Source organism: Drosophila bipectinata, chromosome 3L, assembly GCF_030179905.1.
Source record: "Drosophila bipectinata strain 14024-0381.07 chromosome 3L, DbipHiC1v2, whole genome shotgun sequence".
NCBI classification, from domain to species: domain Eukaryota; kingdom Metazoa; phylum Arthropoda; class Insecta; order Diptera; family Drosophilidae; genus Drosophila; species Drosophila bipectinata.
In genome coordinates this window covers 10530845-10544565 of record NC_091738.1, presented here as the reverse complement: position 1 = coordinate 10544565, position 13721 = coordinate 10530845, and the positions used below count along the sequence as shown (strand labels likewise).

The 13721-nt window shown below is 43.5% G+C and overlaps 5 protein-coding genes across 6 annotated transcripts; 2 read left to right on the top strand and 3 right to left on the bottom strand.

The window, feature by feature from the left end:
* Window positions 1–650: 650 nt before the first annotated feature.
* Window positions 651–1658, top strand: LOC108130210 (uncharacterized). The gene is made up of 2 exons (XM_017248575.3): window positions 651–984; window positions 1045–1658. The coding sequence occupies exons 1-2, from the start codon at window positions 965–967 to the stop codon at window positions 1520–1522; spliced, it is 498 nt and encodes a 165-aa protein (XP_017104064.2). The 5' UTR covers window positions 651–964; the 3' UTR covers window positions 1523–1658.
* Trhn (tryptophan hydroxylase) lies at window positions 1564–3969 on the bottom strand. The gene is made up of 7 exons (XM_017248574.3): window positions 3384–3969; window positions 3161–3326; window positions 3046–3096; window positions 2681–2962; window positions 2493–2619; window positions 2197–2429; window positions 1564–2146 (listed from the first exon to the last, which is right to left on the bottom strand). The coding sequence occupies exons 1-7, from the start codon at window positions 3901–3903 to the stop codon at window positions 1849–1851; spliced, it is 1677 nt and encodes a 558-aa protein (XP_017104063.2). The 5' UTR covers window positions 3904–3969; the 3' UTR covers window positions 1564–1848.
* A 3176-nt stretch (window positions 3970–7145) lies between these two features.
* On the bottom strand, window positions 7146–7763 carry LOC108130202 (lysozyme X-like). Its single transcript, XM_043214019.2, has one exon. It carries the CDS (start codon window positions 7761–7763, stop codon window positions 7278–7280), a length of 486 nt encoding a protein of 161 aa, XP_043069954.1. The 3' UTR covers window positions 7146–7277.
* Window positions 7764–7856: 93 nt separating this feature from the next.
* LOC108130201 (lysozyme X-like) lies at window positions 7857–8556 on the bottom strand. The gene has a single exon (XM_017248560.3). The coding sequence runs from the start codon at window positions 8507–8509 to the stop codon at window positions 8024–8026; it is 486 nt and encodes a 161-aa protein (XP_017104049.2). The 5' UTR covers window positions 8510–8556; the 3' UTR covers window positions 7857–8023.
* Window positions 8557–9069: 513 nt separating this feature from the next.
* On the top strand, window positions 9070–11993 carry Aplip1 (JNK-interacting protein Aplip1). 2 transcript variants are annotated; one of them, XM_017248584.3, is made up of 5 exons: window positions 9070–9399; window positions 9618–10012; window positions 10168–10865; window positions 10924–11111; window positions 11183–11993. In XM_017248584.3, exons 1-5 carry the CDS (start codon window positions 9209–9211, stop codon window positions 11253–11255), a joined length of 1545 nt encoding a protein of 514 aa, XP_017104073.2. In that variant the 5' UTR covers window positions 9070–9208; the 3' UTR covers window positions 11256–11993. The 2 variants fall into 2 exon arrangements, with proteins under 2 accessions (XP_017104073.2, XP_017104072.2); XM_017248583.3 differs by having other exon boundaries at window positions 9071–9399; window positions 10147–10865.
* Window positions 11994–13721: the final 1728 nt, after the last annotated feature.

The following is a 13721-nucleotide window of genomic DNA, read 5'->3' as shown; positions in this document are numbered from 1 at the left end:
TTGAAAGCTAAGTTACAAACCTGCTAAGCTTTTTATAACAGGTAGCTGAAAATGATAAAAGCTTAGACTAAAGTATAACAGATAGATAAGCTGGCGAAGAACAGAATAAGATAGATATTTAGATATTTTAATATTGAAATTCAAAAATAATGTAAAATGGTATATAAATATATATATTTTTTTTAGCATACAACTAATTTAAATTTAATAAAAAGTCTCTTACTAACTTTAAGGTGGACCTGATATACTACCCTGACCTGATAAGACTATCTAAACGATCGGCTGGGCACGGACCCTGTTCATGGAACCGAACCCAGACCCCTACTTTCTGGGTAATCACCCAGACCGAAGCCGCCGCCGCCTACTCATCCTAACCAGAGTCCGAAGTTCCACCTCGAGCACCGATCATTACGTAGTTTCCAAGCGATTCAGAGTTATTTTGACGCCGCCAGCAGCAAAGTGATCCATAAAATTGATCGATAAGCCGAATGTCAGGTCTTATCAATATACTCACTCTCCTATAGGAGAGCCAAAACCAACTGCAGACACATAAAAAATATATACTATATATGGAAAATGTCCGATGAGCATTAGAATCGGACATGCAGGCTTATCCAGGAGGACTTATCAGTTGCGTTCGCTGGGAACGATCGTCCGGTTCAGTTCAGTTGGTTTCAAGCATCGGAACAGAGCAGTCGTGGATCGTGACTAGTACCGGGAATTATTGGGTACAAAAATACCCACGTGCCGAGCATAGAAACCGGCTGGACAAAAATATACACACATCAGCAGATCAGCCAGCGTCAGCCAGCATCAGCACCAGCGTCAATTGGAATCAAATAAAATTCGTCGTGACTGATAAGCCAGAACCTATTCCAGGCAATAAAAAATACATATATATATGCAAACAAAATCTACAAAAATCCAATTCAAAATATACATATAAGAACCCAATACTGCCAAGATGATATCACATACAGTGAGGTGCGTGTTTAGTTCTAAATATTAACTATTAAAATATTAATTGAATTACATTTCCGTCAGGGTTTTCAAAATGATGTATATCGTGGCGGGCATTCTCATCAGCAATGCCGAGATTTGTGACACAGTCGATCGCATCCAGATAGCGCCACGCGTCGACCTCAAGCCGGGCTTCGACCAGCGATCCCTGGGCGGATCCGGAGGCTACAGCCCCGGCTCCCGATCACGCACCCACTCCCGCTCCAGTTCGGGCTTTGGTTCTGGACAGGAGGACGGATCCCCAAAGCCCACCAGGCGCAGGAGGGTCAGTGTTTCGGGCATAGCCGGTGGCGTAGTCCGGGGAGTGACCAGTCAGGTGACCAAGCGTATGGGTCGCCGTCTGGGCTGGCTCTCCGATCTGCGGCTCATCCTCCAGCAGTGGAGAGCCCTGGCCCTCAGCTTCACCATCTGGACCATCCCGAACTTTTTCGTGGAGTGCCTCACCAGCTACATGACCAAGAAATTGCTCATCAACAGCGACTGTGATATGATCTACAAGTAGATACCATATACATACATATATACCAAAGAGAATAGTATAGCTTAAGGGCAGCTACACCGAGAGGTTGCAAATTTATTGTTAGTTTAGTTGTAACATAGTTGTAAGATTTGAATAAACATCTAGACATAGACAAGAATGTGTGTGGTTTGCAAAGTGTTGTCAGTATAATTCACCAAGAGGCTGACTAATCTTTTAAAATTTATAAACCAAGCCACTACTCTTTAAACTTTAATTTCAAAATTTAAAAAAATATCATTTCTCAAGCCAAACTTGGCGAATTATACTGCTTTTTGGTCCCAAGTTTTGATTTTTATTTATTTCCAATTCTAGTCTCCATCCGCCGTCGAGTTATCCGAGTTGTCCGGACTGCAGGGACTGCCTCCGCCTCCGGCAGCTCCTCCCCGGACATTGAGGCTATTATGCAACATGTTAGCAATACTGTCCACATCCAAGTTTTCATCAGTTGCGGAAATTTTCCGAAGAGCCGAGCACACAATGCTGAGATCGCCTTTGAGTTCGCTAACTACGGCGGTGATTTTCTGGGCATTCGACAGGACTTCCACACTCATGGTATAGGGATTGTAACGTACTCCAAACGGACGCTGGATACTCTCAGCAAAGGCCCTGAAATAGTCTTTTCTATATGTTTTTTTTATTTAAAATCCTAAGCCCACCTCATTTGCTCCTTGGCCTCCTCAAAGGAATCCGTGTAGTAGTAGGCGTTTTGGTACGATGTAATAATGCACTCCTCCTGGCAAGTCACCTCCGGATCGAATTTCTTAATCTTCTCATTCGTCGTAATGGCATGTTGTAACTCAGCCACGGAACTCAAAAGTCCTGCTCCGTAAACCTTGAAACTGCTGTCTGCCTGTTTGCACAACCCAAACTCCACAGTGAAAAAATAGAGCTAAGAGTGGAAAGGTTAAAGGTTAAATAACCTAAAAAACTACCATAATATGTATTTAATTACCGTGGCCAGCTTTTCAATGTCCGCATCACTGGCTCCCAAAGAGGCCAAACCTATTTCCTGGGAAAACTGAGCAAAACTCGAATTGGCCAGCAAGGGCATGTGGCCCAAGAGCTCATGACAGCAGTCCCTAAAAAAAATTATGCAACAGATTTTTTGAAAATCGAAGCTGAACTCCTATTTGTACTTACGGTTCAGGGGTGTAGAAAGGATCCGAGGAGTGTCGTATATACTGAGTGCAATGGAAAACCCTAAAGGCCAGTCCTGATAGAAAGTCCCTTGGCGAAAGGTATCCTGCAACAGGTCGCAGCTGAAAACCGGTCTTCCGCTTCAGATAGACACTGACGTCCTGCAACTGGGGAACATTATCTTCGCGATACCCGCAGTACTTCTCCAGCTCTGGCCAGTTTTCCATGTACTCCGGCACAGCATGCATCACATAAAGCCGATGAAGCTCCAAGAACACGGTGCCCCTTTATTTTTAACACAAAGTTTCAAGCCACACATGTCAATCGATATTCCAACAATCTGCATATAATTCAATAAGTAAACTTACCAAGTTTTTACCTCCTCGGGTGTGTACTGAACTCTGGGTATGGGATTGCCGCTATGAAGGGGGTTTAGGGGTTATGTAATTGGGTTCCTTGGGGATATCCTTATGTCATACTCACTGCTTAAAGTTGTTGGCTATGGCCGAGAACTGTTCACGGCGTTTTCTATACACGGGATCCTTGAATCCCGGATGGTCTGCATCCAACTCGGAGCCGTACATCAAAACATTCTGTGCCTTATCCAAATCGGAAATCTTACGCGGAAACCAAACCATGTCGCCAAAATCTTAAGGGGAAAAGCCTCTTTAGGATCTAAATCCTTCTATTTTAGCCCAAAACTCACCAAAACTAGAACAGGCCGAGAGGGATGGAGCCCTGGCCAATCCTTGCGTGTTAACCGAAGTATAGTTCACGGAGGCCACCTCCCGATTGAGCATCTTCACTACCTGGTCAAGCCGTCGAGGATCACACTCCACATCAACCAGGACGTCCGCCTGATTGGTGGCCATCTCCAGCGGCGATAGCTCCAGGTGGAGCACATTGATGCCCAGCTCCTGAAAGACCTGCAGGGCACGGGCCAGATTCCCCACCTGGTTGCGCAGGGTGAAGATGATGGAGATGCGTTCACCAGGCGAGTGCTGTCTGGGCGGATCCTGGCCGGCGCTGGGTCCGATGGACAGACGCGGTGGCTCCAGTGGAGCGGATGAGTGCCTGGATAGATTTGAGTGGGGGACAGGGGCCGACGATCCCGGAGCTGTATCCTTTTTGAGCTGATGCAAGGGACTGCCCTGCTTGACGGACCACTCCTGCTCGCCACTGCGATAGAGCCAGAGGCCCAGCAGACTTTTTCCCGAAGCACTCATCACGGCACTGCACTGTCACTGCACTCGGAGGTCCTTTCTTCGCGGGCACACGCGTCGTATGCGCAACTCAGCGCCAACTGCAAGATCCTGCCGAGGCGACAGCCCCTTTTATAGCCAGCCCGCACCACTCACACAGAGATACATATTCAATTGTATTTATTAAGTGTGCGTGGCGAGATAAATTCGTTCAAGGATATAAAAGCTACAAGTGAGTCTTTCGATTCACAGGCCCCACCTTCCACTCTGATTGGCCAAATCATGCTGGAGTCAGGCGAAAACGTTAATGCATGACGTCATTGTCCCCTTACCAAGAGGTCCTTTGGTTCCATAACCCATCCTGCCGATGATAAGACAAGTAGAGCATAGATATTCATTGTTGTCCGGGATTGATTCACTTTCTAATCAGCAGCAACAACTTGAATGGGGCACAAATAAATAAGGGATATATGAGGATGGGGGTTCGGGTGGACAGACAGACTGACTTCTGTGCTTGACTTTCAAATTCTGGCGTTTAATTTATGCGGGCATCACCGTAACTAGTGTACCGTAAGCGAAACCTAGTGAACCCCTTTTGTAACTCCAGAGAAACTAGAAGAAAAATCGATAAGAAAAAGACTCGGCCTGACTTGGTCAAATGAATAGGTAGTTGGGAAGCTCGAACCGCCATTAAAGGAAAACCACTTGATGCTCCAGCAGCCACAGAGTCAATAGTAGATAAATGGCAATTTCTTTTGGCTTTTGTTTGCGCTTCGAGAAAAGCAAATAGCGTCGGGGGAGATACAAAGATAGAAAGAAGTAAGCCCGTGAGTAGGAAACCAGAGTCGCTACTGCTACTTGACTATTAAAATATGCGAAAAATCCAGTGGGTATGGGGACTCACTAAACACATGCGTGGGCACGGTGTCCTGGCACATCCTTTTCGCATCCAATCCCCTCCGCCACTCAACTCATCAGCTGTGGCGATAAACTTAATGGTGCTGGCTAACTGATTGACCGTCAAACGAGCCGGTAGACAGGCCGCCTAGGGAGATACTTTCTATTTGGCCAAGAGCCTGCCCAGTTCCGCCTGATGGATTTATGGCGAGTGCCTCGAAGGATACTGGGATTTCGCCACCAGCTCCGAGGAAGAAATGAATGCTTCCAGACGGAGGCGGAACGAAAAAGAGCCGAGGTCACGATGAATGGCAGTTGTTGATTCACTTGATTTTCGAGTAATTAAGTTAAGGCAACAAATTCGCAACGGGGGGGAGGAGAAAGTGTGAATCAGTTTAAATGAAAAGATTGCCAATGGTGCCTCAGATAGGGTGACTATGTGCATTTGTATTTGCAAATGAGGAACAACATACTCTTCATATTCTTAAATTGATGACAACCCACTCCAATACCACGCCATACACCCAGGATTTTACAAAAAAGTTCTTATGAAAAATTAAAAAAAAAAATTGAAATAAATTGTTGCCTTAAGGGGATCCCCCAGAAAGTTTACTAGAAAATATGAAAATCATTAAGTTCCTAAATGCAAATTAATAAAGAATCTCTATAGAATCGGATGATTCCGGGGTTTCAGGGTTTTGATGCATAGGTCCACTTTTTCACATTTTTTGATTTTGCCCATTTTTGAAAGGGGTCCATCAGAAAAATTTGGAAAAATGGGATCCCAACTTTTGTTTTAGGGTTTGGATGCAGATTTAAAGAAAATCTATCCACAAATCGTTAAAGGCATTCCGTTTAGGAATCGGATAGATATTGGCCAAGATATAGCCTTCGCAAGGTCCACTTTTTCACATTCCTGGATTTTGCCCATTTTTAAAGGGGGTCCATCAGAAAAATTTGGAAAAATGGAATCCCAAATTTTGTTTCAGGGTTTTGATGCAGATTTAAAGAAAATCTATCCACAAATCGTTAAAGGCATTCCGTTTAGGAATCGGATGGATATTGGCCAAGATATAACCTTCGCAAGGTCCACTTTTTGACATTTCTTGATTTTTCCCATTTTTGAAGGGGGTCCATCAGAAAAATTTGGAAAAATGGGATCCCAAATTTTTTTTCAGGGTTTTGATGCAGATTTAAAGAAAATCTATCCACAAATCGTTAAAGGCATTTCGTTTAGGAATCGGATGGATATTGGCCAAGATATAACCTTCGCAAGGTCCACTTTTTCACATTCCTGGATTTTGCCCATTTTTAAAGGGGGTCCATCAGAAAAATTTGGAAAAATGGGATCCAAAATTTTGTTTCAGGGTTTTGATGCAGATTTAAAGAAAATCTATCCACAAATCTTTAAAGGTATTACGCTCAAGGATCGGATGGATATTGGCCAAGATATAACCTTCGCGAGGTCCACTTTTTCACATTCCTGGATTTTGCCCATTTTTGAAGGGGGTCCATCAGAAAAATTTGGAAAAATGGAATCCCAAATTTTGTTTCAGGGTTTTGATGCAGATTTAAAGAAAATCTATCCACAAATCGTTAAAGGCATTCCGTTTAGGAATCGGATGGATATTGGCCAAGATATAACCTTCGCAAGGTCCACTTTTTGACATTTCTTGATTTTTCCCATTTTTGAAGGGGGTCCATCAGAAAAATTTGGAAAAATGGGATCCCAACTTTTGTTTTAGGGTTTGGATGCAGATTTAAAGAAAATCTATCCACAAATCGTTAAAGGCATTCCGTTTAGGAATCGGATGGATATTGGCCAAGATATAACCTTCGCAAGGTCCACTTTTTCACATTCCTGGATTTTGTCCATTTTTTAAGGGAGTCCATCAGAAAAATTTGGAAAAAAGGGATCCCAAATTTTGTTTCAGGGTTTTAATGCAGATTTAAAGAAAATCTATCCACAAATCGTTAAAGGTATTACGCTCAAGAATCGGATTGATATTGGCCAAGATATAGCTTTCGTAAGGTCCACTTTTTGACATTTCTTGATTTTGCCCATTTTTGAAGGGGGTCCATCAGAAAAATTTGGAAAAATTGCATCCCAAATTTTGTTTCAGGGTTTTGATGCAGATTTAAAGAAAATCTATCCACAAATCGTTAAAGGTATTCCGCTCAAGAATCGGATGGATATTGGCCAAGATATCGCTTTCGCAAGGTCCATCAGAAAAATTTGAGAGAGCCAGGAAACAAAGTAGTAAGACTGCCTTCATTGCGATAGACACGGCTGGACTGTCTTCGTAAAACAATTTATTGAAGACTGATTTCTCGGGGTTTTTATAGCGGGAAGATGAATCAACTGTGAGTATTTTTATGGGGCATTGCCAATAGGGTTATGAATATACTGAGTAATTATTACAAAGGGTTTCTTATCAATTATTTGCAAGCATCTATTTATCTATCTATTGTGTCAATGACATCAGTAGTTAGTTTGCGGTTCAATAAGAAAGATAAGGTTCACCCAAGAATAAATCCCCTAAAAGAAGCCCTTGAACCGGCCCGAAACAATCGTCGATTGGTGGCAGATTACCACTGCAGAAATGCCAAGTGGACCAGGCTGACCATCCCTGGGCGCCCAAGACCGTCTGAGCACATCGCACGGAGTTGGTAATATCATCGGTTAGCAAGTCGTTGCAGTTTATGTGGCAACCGTTGTGGGAGAATTTCCCGCTGGGTGGCTGGCACCAGTAGAGATCATTGATTTGGAAGATTCCGTAGTCATTGGATCCGTCCGAGTTCGCAGGTCCCACCACTCCTGTGCGGTAGGAGCTCTCGTGCTCGGCGATGCATGCCCATCTGGCCAGTTCGCCGCGCGGGATACCTCGGGCGGACATCTCCCGAGCCAAGGAACAACGGTCCATGGTGCGAGCCAGGATAACAGGGGCCACGAGAGCCAGGACACAAAGTAGTAAGACTGCCTTCATTGCGATAGACACGGCTGGACTGTCTTCGTAAAACAATTTATTGAAGACTGATTTCTCGGGGTTTTTATAGCGGGAAGATGAATCAACTGTGAGTATTTTTATGGGGCATTGCCCACTTGATAAGAGCTTAGCACATATTTAATTTCTTAATAGGGTTATGAATATACTGAGTAATTATTACAAAGGGTTTCTTATCAATTATTTGCAAGCATCTATTTATCTATCTATGGTGTCAATGACATCAGTAGTTAGTTTGCGGTTCAATAAGTAAGATAAGGTTCACCCAAGAATAAATCCCCTAAAAGAAGCCCCTGAACCGGCCCGAAACAATCGTCGATTGGTGGCAGATTACCACTGCAGAAATGCCAAGTGGACCAGGCTGACCATCCCTGGGCGCCCAAGACCGTCTGAGCACATCGCACGGAGTTGGTAATATCATCGGTTAGCAAGTCGTTGCAGTTTATGTGGCAACCGTTGTGGGAGAATTTCCCGCTGGGTGGCTGGCACCAGTAGAGATCATTGATTTGGAAGATTCCGTAGTCATTGGATCCGTCCGAGTTCGCAGGTCCCACCACTCCGGTGCGGTAGGAGCTCTCGTGCTCAGCGATGCATGCCCATCTGGCCAGTTCACCGCGCGGGATGCCTCGGGCGGACATCTCCCGAGCCAAGGAGCAACGGTCCATGGTGCGAGCGAGGATAACAGGTGCCACGAGAGCCAGTACACAAACTAGTAAGACTGCCTTCATTGCGATGCACACGGGTGGACTGTCTTGCTAGAACAATTTATTGAATACTGATTTCTCGGGGTTTTTATAGCGGGAAAATGAATCAACTGTGACTTGATAAGAGCTTAGCACATATTTAATTTCTTAATCGGGTTATGAATATACTGAGTAATTCCTACAAAGGGTTTCTTATCGATTATTTGCAAGCATCTATTTATCTATCTATTGTGTCAATGACATCAGTAGTTAGTTTGAGGTTCAATAAGTAAGATAAGGTTCATCCAAGAATAAATCTCTTTTCCCCTGAACCGGCCCTGTATTTTTGTGAGCAAAGCGCAACAGCATTGCAATTTGGAATCCACCCCTTGCGGCCAGCAGGAGCGGAAGTGAGTCACTGCGCAGGCGCCTTTCCTGTCAACCCCCAGGAGAGCAGCTTGGAATTGTGATGCCGCTGGCCCCACACCCTCTACCCTGTTAACGGTAAACAAAAACAAGTTGGAGAGCCAAGAGACATGGGGCAGAGAGAGCTTACAGCCTGACAGCTGAAAGTCTCAAAATTTCCCTGGCTCGATGTCAGTTTTGTGCCACCACTTACATCTGGAATTCAGACGGGGTCTCAAGTACGCCAGCTACGTCAAGGAAATTATTGATTTTCGCATGTGAAGTGAAAAAAACTGACTCGATTCTATGTGTGCTGGCAAAAGTTCAATAATTTAATAAATGAAAGGAATAAAAACTCCGAAAAAGGACAACCAGCTATCCTGTAAGTGGGGGCGTGGCAGCTGGTCAGGTCCCGGGATGGCTGACAGTGAATTCGAGGAGTTTCGTAGACCCATTTTTGAGCCCCATACGATTGCCACATTTGGAGCTGGAGTGGCCAATAAGAAAAACAATCCACATGCATTTTACTCGTAAGTTCAAAGTTCACACATTTAAATACATTAGAAAGGTAAAAAGGATGTGCAGGATGGATGTGCTATTGAAAGTGAAGTGCATTGAAGTGTGACGAAGTTGAAAAGCTGCACGTGTCCCCGAGAGCACCCCGTTGACATTTACGCACAGCCTTGCAAAGAAATCATACGAGTCGAACTCAACTCGAATTTGACTCAAAAAATATATCCTTTTCCAGTCTGATTCCCAACGATGACCTGGAGGACTCACACTCCTCGAAGAGCGACGGCGATGGCTCCGATCAGGAGGACGGCATCGGCCTGGCCGGCAGGGATGCCAAGATGCATCAAGTAGAGGATGACGAGCTGGGCGATGGTCTGAAGGTCACTCTGTCGTCTGACGGCTCCCTGGATACCAATGACTCCTTCAACTCACACCGACACCATCCACTAAACCACCAGGATGCAATTGGTGGCTTCATGGGTCTCAACAGCATGGACACTAGTGGCTTGGGCGGTGGTGGTTGTAATTCGGCTCCAGTGACGATTGGGGCCAGCACGGATTTGTTGACTCCAAATGCAGCTGCCACACGGCGGCGTCGCAAGTTACCAGAAATACCAAAAAACAAAAAATGTAAGTGGATGTAGAAATAGAAAGCTTTGTTAGAATCCTAATTAGATTATCCTGCATGAAATTTTTGAAGAAAATGTTTTATACTTTTTTTATCCTTTGTAGTTTCGGTCTAACCCACTCATGACTCTTTGCAGCTTCCATTTTGCATCTTCTAGGTGGCCCCACCTTTGGCTCTCTGGCAGATGAGTTCCGTAACGGTGGAGGTATTGTTCCGGGAACTGGACGAAACAGTCAGCAGCGCTCGTTCTTGTCCCTCAAATGTGGCTACTTGATGGACGAGGACTCCAGTCCGGATTCGGAGCGACTGCAGAGTCTCGGGGATGTGGACAGCGGACACAGCACGGCCCATTCGCCGAACGATTTCAAGAGCATGTCGCCCCAGATCACATCGCCCGTCTCCCAGTCCCCCTTTCCGCCTCCGTTCGGGGGCGTGCCCTTTGGACAGCTGGAGATGCTGGAGGCTACACACCGCGGCCTGCACAAGTTCGTGCCCCGGCACCATGACGAGATCGAGCTTGAGATCGGTGACGCCATCTACGTGCAGAAGGAGGCCGAGGACCTGTGGTGCGAGGGGGTGAACCTACGCACCGGGCGGCAGGGCATCTTCCCCTCGGCCTACGCCGTTGATCTGGACTACAACGAGTTCGATCCGACGGTGCAGCTGGTGAAGAAGGAGCGCTACCTACTGGGCTACCTCGGTTCCGTGGAGACCTTGGCGCACAAGGGGACTGGCGTGGTGTGCCAGGCGGTGCGCAAGATCGTGGGAGAGTACGGAAATTCTCCATCGGGACAGACCTGCATCCTGGAGGTATCCGACCAGGGACTCCGCATGGTGGATCGATCAGGACCGAATGTAATTTCTAAGCAGGATCTTTACAAGCCCCAAGCTTATATATCCTTTTTCTTTTCAGCAAAACAAAAAGGAAAAGAAACCTTGTATCGATTACTTCTACTCTCTGAAGAACGTATCCTTCTGTGCATTCCACCCTCGAGATCATCGCTTCATTGGCTTCATAACCAAACACCCGACAGTGCAGAGGTTCGCCTGTCATGTATTCAAGGGCTCAGAGTCGACTAGACCTGTGGCCGAGGCAGTTGGGTAAGTCTTCAAGGATCTTAGCCTTAAATTGAATAAAGAATGTAATTATTATTTATTAATCATTATTGCAGTCGTGCTTTCCAACGTTTCTATCAGAAATTCATTGAAACCGCTTATCCCATCGAGGACATCTACATCGAGTAAGGTTGCTAGGCGGTTTTGTGCTTCTAAATGATGAATTCATTAAACAATATAATATATATTTTTTGTGCGGTTATTCAAAATAAAAACAAAACAAATCTCAAGTAAAAATTTGCTCTTCTTCAAAGAGAATCTTAAAAACAAATTCAATAAGCTCGCAATAGAAACCCTAGCTATAAAAACCACATTACTCTTAGATTATTATAATTTCTCCGTTCCTACGAAATGTGCAAGATCTTAGACATGTAAATAGTTAATTTTGGTTCAGAACTCTCCCCTAGACACACGCTTCAAGCAATCAGCAATCTTTTTTCCAGATAGGAACACACACATTCTTTACACTTTAAAACAAAGATAGCTTAAACAAATGCACAACCAATAAACCACACGGATAAGCCTCAAATTTGTAACCATAGATTGGTTGGCTCTTTTTGTAAAACCTTTCAACCAATAATTTAAATATATTTTATTTTTTAAATTCCAAAACCATGGCAAAGCACAAATAGAGTGAGGCCAAAGTACTTTAGACACCTTCGTGTATCTTAACTTTAGTTATCTCAATTTTTTTTTAGTTTCCAGAGTCAGCAATTGAATAATAAAGCACACCAGCAGCTACATTTTCAAGTATACCCCTTAAAAGCCCAGTTCTAAGATGTAAACCCCTTAAAGTTGTATACAAGCAGACGAATATATATACTGTATATGTATACAAAAGAAATATATATATAATGCAAAACAATATAGACTTGTTGAGTTTTTATTTTATTAATATAATATAGTTTAAAATTTTAATTGATAAATCATTACCTTATAAAGCTGACATCTAATATCTCACCTCACATGGCTCTCAAACTGTAAGTACAACCCTAAAATTATGCAACAAATAATTTGTAATTTTTAAAAGAACACATTTTTTAAAGAACTCTTAAAAATATGTAAAAGATTTGAATATTTTTAAAGAAATATTTGTTTGAAGCTTTAAAAATAAAAAATCTTTAGTATTTAATATTTTTTAGGCCTTATGTTTATGTTTTGAGTTCTCCAGCCTATACTTCTTATAATACCTGAGCCCTATTTGTATTATTAACTTCATTTAAACATTATTTAATTTAAATTTAGTTTAAAATTTAACCAATTTTTCGATTACCCAAATCCATTTCCTAACATATTTCTCTAATTTCCTAATATTTCTTTAAACAGTAAGCCGACTATCTTCCGTTCTAGATATCAACGAAAAAAAACGATCTCACATTTATGGAAACGCCCATTACCTGAAGCTCTAAATTGGAACGCTATTATAATGGCGATACATCAACCTGCCTCGGGGTATCAATCATTATGCAATTTTTCCAAAAACCCCACCCCAGCCATAGCCGCAGCCGCATCAACAGCCGCAACCCAGCCGCACTTACTTTCTTCGGAGGTGGTTCAACGAACGGGTTGTTGTGGGCCAGGTCCGAAAATTGCCTTTGGGCGGTAAACAGGAGCACTAACTAAATTCGTGTTGCTCCTAATGGAAATGGAGACCAGATGTGTGGTGGTAGCCTTGGCAGCGACTTTGCCTTTGCCGGCTATTGTGGACATGTTGTTTGGCGGAACTGGTTTGCTGGTTTGGGAAAATCGCTGCGGCGCTTGCTTTATGCACTTGACGGCCGGCACGGCCTCTTTTACGCTATCAACAAATGTGGCCAATTAGAGATTAAGCGACATTTTCAATTTAAAAACGCTTGTAAAGCAGAGCGACCAAATAAAAAGTTGCAAACTTGCTTTGTAATGCACTACAAAAAAAATATGTGACCTAGATTGGAGATAATATAGCTATTATACTTTCAAATAGTTATTAAGATGCTCCATTTAAATATTCTTTACTAAGGATATTATTTCCTAAAAAATCTATTTACTAAAAACCCTATTAGCTTTTCTTCAGAAAACTCTTAAAGTAGTATCACTATTTTGTAAAAATTCTCACTGAGCTCCACTTAGGAAATAGACTTGTCAAACACAATCTTGTATTCGACAAGAGTCTTGAGCCATTGGCAGAAGCTCCCCATTAATGGCTAGAATTAATATTTATCAAAATACGGCGATAGAGAGTTCCCCAAACAAGTTCGCTGGAAGACCATGTGAAAAGCCACTCCAACCAGCTAGTCGAGCCATCGGATGGCCAACTTCATTCAGTCTGCAACTCGCGTTTAAGCCAACCAGACGCGCTTGAATCTTGGGCCCGAAAAAAATAAACAGAGTCTATATTGGACTAAGCCAAGTATTCGTATTCGTTCGTATATATCTGTATGTATGGATTCCGAGTGAGATCGGTGGAAGTGGAGTGAAGTGGGAGGAGTGGTGTAACGTCGGATGGAAGTGAAGTCAATCAAAGCGAGACAGCTAATAAAAAGTGCTAATGGTGTGTTTAAAATATGAATAAACCGAGTCTGGCAGAGCCACAAAAACGGCCACAACCACAACGGT